Source organism: Manacus candei, unplaced genomic scaffold (assembly GCF_025592945.1).
Source record: "Manacus candei isolate 608988 ecotype Guabito, Panama unplaced genomic scaffold, ASM2559294v1 h1tg000115l, whole genome shotgun sequence".
Lineage (NCBI taxonomy): Eukaryota > Metazoa > Chordata > Aves > Passeriformes > Pipridae > Manacus > Manacus candei.
The window spans coordinates 97696-103591 of record NW_026138163.1 but is presented as its reverse complement, the minus strand read 5'-3'; the positions used below and the strand labels follow the sequence as shown (position 1 = coordinate 103591).

Sequence of the window (5896 nt, the reverse complement as noted above, 5' to 3'; positions counted from 1 at the left end):
GGGTCTTGGACAAAGAAGGCACTGCAGGGTCCTTTATTTTGTTTAAATAGTCAGAGAGCACAATTCATCATTTATACATGTCCGGGTCAAATTGAATGTGTAGACACTAAATTAGAAAGCAGATGCATAATAATATAACATTGCACAGAAAATTATTGCCAGAAGAACCTGATGACCTCCACAAAAAACCTGAGCAGGAAGGTTGGGTCATTAAGGAGTCCCATTCTGAATGCTACACACCAGAAAACAGGCACTTTATTGCTCCTGAAAAGCATCCAGTCATCATTTTCCTCAGGGCATCCTTGAGCTCCTGGTTCCTGAGGCTGTAGATGAGGGGGTTCAGTGATGGAGGCACCACCGAGTATAGAACTGACACCACCAGATCCAGGGATGGGGAGGAGATGGAGGGGGGCTTCAGGTAGGCAAAAGGGCCAGTGCTGATGAAGAGGGAGACCACGGCCAGGTGAGGGAGGCACGTGGAAAAGGCTTTGTGCTGTCCCTGCTGAGAGGGGATCCTCAGCACAGCCCTGAAGATCTGCACATAGGAGAAAACAATGAAAATGAAACAACCAAATACTAAAGAGATGGAAAACAAGAGAAGCCCGAGTTCCCTGATGTAAGAGTGTGAGCAGGAGAGCTTGAGGATGTGTGGGATTTCACAGAAGAACTGGTCCAGGGCATTGCCCTGGCACAGGGGCAGGGAAAATGTATTGGTTGTGTGCAGCAGAGCATTGAGAAAGCCAGTGGTCCAGGCAGCTGCTGCCATGTGGGCACAAGCTCTGCTGCCCAGGAGGGTCCCGTAGTGCAGGGGTTTGCAGATGGCAACGTAGCGGTCGTAGCACATGATGGTGAGGAGGGAAAACTCTGTTGAAATGAAAAAGAAAAGTAAAAAGACTTGTGCAGCACATCCCTTGTAGGAGATGGTTGTGGTGTCCCAGAGGGAATTGTGCATGGCTTTGGGGACAGTGGTGCAGATGCAGCCCAGGTCTGTGAGGGAGAGGTTGAGCAGGAAGAAGCCCATGGGGGTGTGCAGGTGGTGGTCACAGGCTACGGCGCTGAGGATGAGGCCGTTGGCCAGGAGGGCAGCCAGGGAGATGGCCAGGAAGAGCCAGAAGTGCAGGAGCTGCAGCTCCCTCCTGTCTGAGAATGCCAGGAGGAGGAACTGGGTGAGGGAGCTGCTCTTGGGCATTTGCTGCTTCTTAGGACAGGGTCTGTTCAAAAAAGGAAAGGACAGCGAATGGTTAAGACAGACCTCTGTGAAAGAGCAACTCCATTTCTAAAAGAAATCAATGTGTCACATGTCACCAAATGTACTGCCAAGGAGTCAGGTTTGCTCTGCTGTACTGGGACATGGAATTTTTTTGGTAGAGCTCTCATACAAGGAATGTCAGATGTAACAGACCTTGAATACAAAAGTTCCATCTCTACTGAAATGACTCAGAAGAGCTGGTGCTGCAGAGCAGAAGCTTAGTCTGTCCTTAGAATAATTGTACCTGTGTTTTCCATTTTTACCATCACACCTGGAAGTTTCTTTTCCATTTCAGGAATCCTCATTTCTATGGCCCAGCACACAGTGCCCAGCAGAGCTGCAGGGAAGGGCCCCCAGAGTTGCCTGAATGCCCCCTCCCCCAGGGCTTTGGGGGCTCTTGCCCCCCACTCCCTGCCCAGGGCTCTGCTGCCTGGAGCTGTCCCTGCCAGCAGCTGCTTCCCTGGGCCCAGGGCTGAAAAAGTGACACTGATGCTGTCTATAAGACAGTTTTGATGTCTGATACTCTCAGGTTCAATGCCCTCTAATCTAACAGAGTTCATGTTTCAGTGTCTCCTCCTGTGCTCAGAGATTCATTTCCCTGTTGCAGTCAGCACCCAGACAACCCAGAGTATAACACTGAAAGAACTGGTTCATCCTCTTTAAGGTACGTCCTGTCTGTCTGTGCCTCTTGCAAACACCTTCTGGGAAATGTCCTGCTTTGATCTGGAGCTGTGACCAGCCCTCATCCCTGCAGCCCACTTTGGAGATCAGAAGGACTCTGCCCTGCTCTGCCCTCCCAGGAGTTGTTCCTTCCCCACAGCCCTTCTCCCCCAGCCCCGTGGCAGCTCCTTGGCCGGGCTGAGAGCTGAGCCTGGCAGGCAGCAGAGTCCCTGCCCCAGTACACAGAGCCCTGGGGGCAGGACCCTGCTCTGCCCCACAGCCCTGGGTACCCCTGGCTGCACCCCCACCTTCCCACCCCACAGCCAGCCCTGGCACAGGGAACCTTCTGGCCCTGGGCCTCTGAGGGGGCAGCAGCAAGTCCTGCTCTGCAGCAGCTTCTCCTGCTGCACCCCAGCAAATCCAGCAGAGCCATCCTGACAGCTCCTGCCACTGCTGCCATTTGGCAGCTGGGAGAGGCACTTGCAGGAACTCACCTGCACTGCTCTGCAGCCACAGCCTGAGCGTGGCAAAGGGCTGGCAAGGTTCCTGCCCTGAGCAGCTCTGCCCTGTCCTCCCACCCCAGGATCCCTTGAACCTCCTGCTCCCTTCTCCTCTCTGCCCTTGCTGCCTGCAGCTCCTGCCCTGCTCTGCCTTATGGCCACTTCCCCTGCACTGCAGCAACTGGGAGAGTCCTGCTGAAAGGTCCTGGAAGCTGTGGGATGTGGTAGCATTAGGAAATGCCTCCAGGAAGGCAAGTTGAACTTTCCTACAGCCAGAGAATTCTTCCTTCAAATCCTGTGAAGGTTTCTCCCGTAGTGAGAGCTCAGTCACCTCCCAACCCAGGCTGCCTCTCATCTCTCTGCCTTCTCTCCTGTGCCCTGGGTGCTGCAGGCAGTGCCCTCAGCCCTGCTGGGCTGTGCAGAGGAGCTGCTCACCAGCAGAGCTGTCTCTTTGAAGCTCTTCTTGGTTGCCAGGAGCTCCCTGTGTACCAGGAGCCTGGCCCAGCTCAGCAGCACAGCAACAGCCTGGAAGAATTTAATGATCCTCAGGGGTTTTGATGTTGTTTACATGAGACTCAGTCCCTGAGAGGAAGTTCAAACAACTTTTCAAGAAGTCAAAGTGAGATTGAAACACTGAAGTTTCTTGCAGTGCTAATGTGTCTCACTGAGGGACACAATTGAGAACATGTCCCCAGGTTCCAGTTAGAGCAGAAAACTGCAGACAGTGATGACAAGGATGGACAAGCAAGGGAAAGGTGGCTCTGATGCTGAACAAACCTTGACTTGTTCCCTTAATCTAACAGGCCAAGCCCTGACCCCCAGCTCCTGGCAAGTCAGATCCTGTCCCTGCCTCATTCCTCAGGGTTCTTCCTGGGGCACTGGGATGTGGGATGTGCAATGCCAAGGGCAGGACCATGGGGTGGCACCTGCCAGGCTGCTGAGCAGGGACAAGGAGAACATGAGGCCCCAGGATCTGGCTGAGCTGCAGTTCAGTTCCCCACAGCAGCCCTCCCAGGGCTGGGCTTGGCATTGGCAGCTGGAAGGGTGTTGAGAACACCCCAGTGTTTTGGCCACTGCTGAGCACAGCACCAACACTGGGACATTCCTTCCTTAGCTGAGGGCAAGAGCCTGGCAGGGGACCCAAGTAGGCCAGCTGAGCCCAACTGACCCAAGGGACATTGCAGCCCATGGGAGGTCAGCTCAGCTCTAAAAGCTGAGGCCCGGAGCAGGAGGGGGGCATTCATTGTCTGATGGCTGCCTGCTGAGGAACCGTCCCGCGGACCCAAGCCCTGCTCCTGGGGAGTGGCCGACCATGGCTGCTCATGGGAAGCAGAGAACAAACCCTGCTGTCTTTTGCTTTAAATAAACTGCCTTATCTCAACCCACGAGTTGTTTTTTTTTTTTTCCACCTTACTCTCTCTCCTGTCCTGCTGGAAAGGGGAGTGATAGAGCGGCTGGGAGGGCAACTGGTGTCCAGCCAAGGTCAACCCACCACACACCTGAACACTTCCAGAGAGTCCACCACTTCCCCGGGCTACTTGTTCCAATGCCTCAAAAGTCTCTCAGTGGAAGAATGATTTTTTCATAACTAATATGAACCTTGCCCAAAGCAATTTAAGGCCATTCCCTCACAACCTTTCACTAAAGGCTTTGCAGAAGAGACCAACCCCCACCCCACTAAAACTTCCTTTCAGGTCATTGCAGAGAGCAATGAGGTCCCCCCTGAGCCTCCCCTTCTCCACACTCAACAAGCCCAGTTCCCTCAGCCGTCCCTCAGCAGACATGTTTTCCAGAGCCTTCCCCAGCTCCCTTCCCTTCTCTGGACACGCTCCAGCCCCTCAAGGGCCTTTTGGCACTGAGGGGCCAGAACTGGACACAGCACTCCAGGTGGGGCCTCCCCAGTGCCCAGCACAGAGGGGCAATCAGTTCTCTGCTCCTGCTGGCCACACTCTTCTCCACCAAGGTCACCATGCCCTTGGCCTTCTTGCCCCCCTGGGCACACTCTGCCTCATATCCAGCCCCTGTCAAGCAGCACCCCCAAGTCCCTTCCTGCTGAGCAGCTCTCCAGCCCCTCTGCCCCCAGCCTGGAGCGTTCCAGGGGGTTGTTGGGACCCAAGGGCAGGCCCTGACACTTGGTCTTCTTGATGCAGCCTGTCCAGATCCCAGAGCATGTTCCAGCAAGGACATGGTGGAACCTCATGGAACCAAGGACCATTGGGACATTGAGGGGGCTGATGGAATCAGGAGGCCATTGGGACAATCCAGGGCCTCATGAAATCAAAGGAATTCTGGGACACGAACCTCCTGGAACAAGGGTTCCTGGGGACATCTGTGTCCTCCTGGAACCAAGGGAGCCCGGAGATATTTCTGAACCTCCCAGAATCCAGGGGCCACTGTGACCCGGCAGAACCTCCTGCATTCAAGTGCTCCTTGTGGAACTGCAGGCTCTCCTGGAACCCAGGGATTCCTGGAACACTGCAGAGCTCACGGAACCAAGGGGCCACTGTCCCACTGCAGCTCCTTCTGAAGCACAAGGGACCCTGGGACAATGGGAAATATCTGAGAATCCAAAGGGCATTTTGGGACTGCAGGGCCTCATGGAAGTAAAGGAAGCTTTGGAAACTGTGGAAGCTCATGGAATCAAGGGGCCATTGGGACATGTGGGGCCTCCTGGAAGCAAAGGAACCCTGAGAATTTCTGTGGGAACAAGTTAAGGCAGCAACAGCTGCATTCAGTTAATTAGGATCAAAAAATTGTGTTTGGGCCCTGACTGGTGTTTTCCATCCAGAGAGTGCTGTTTGCCAAAGGGGAAACCACTTGGAACGCTCTGCATGGCAGCCTGTGTTTTTCTCTGGTGGCTGAACACAGCCAGTACGTGAGGGGAGGGGAATGTGTGGGATCAGGGCACTGCTTTGGGGCCATGCTGGGAATTCCAGTGGACTAAAAGACAAAGCCCAGGCGCTGTTTCCAAAGGAACCCCAATGAAAGGGGGATGCTGGAAAGATGGGCGGACAAGTCCTGAAATGGAACTCTGTGTGTGCAGCCTCATTTTCTCCTTCAGCACCCATAGGAGAGGGGGCAAAAAGTGGGGGTTGGGAGCCCAAAACTGTTTTGAGGGGAAAATGAGGATTAAGGGGACAATGGAAAAATGGGAAGAACAGGGAAAGGGTGGAAAAGGGGAGGTGGTCTCGTGGGTCAAATGGTCTCATGGGGGTCTTTGGGCACAAAGGGGTTGGGAAAGGGAGGTGGCCTCCCTGAGCTCCCAACATACTGTGGGGTGCTGGATCCAATCTCAGCCTTGGATCATGCCAACAGTTTTAGTCTAGAGGAATTACAGAGGTGTGACTGAATCACTTTGGTCCCCCAGGTTTTAATGATGGCAAATCAGATCTATTGATAGAAATGAATTTATTTAGAATTACAAATGATCACACAAAACATCTTCATCAGAATTATTTCCTGCACAATACAAACACTAAAACTACCA

The 5896-nt window shown here is 53.7% G+C and overlaps 1 protein-coding gene across 1 annotated transcript; it reads right to left on the bottom strand.

Moving 5' to 3' along the window:
• Window positions 1-283: 283 nt before the first annotated feature.
• On the bottom strand, window positions 284-1189 carry LOC127461928 (olfactory receptor 14J1-like; the record flags this gene model as incomplete). Its single annotated transcript, XM_051770128.1, has 1 exon — window positions 284-1189. A coding segment is annotated over exon 1 (906 nt), but the record flags the coding sequence as incomplete, so codon positions are not given.
• Between the last annotated feature and the right edge of the window lie 4707 nt (window positions 1190-5896).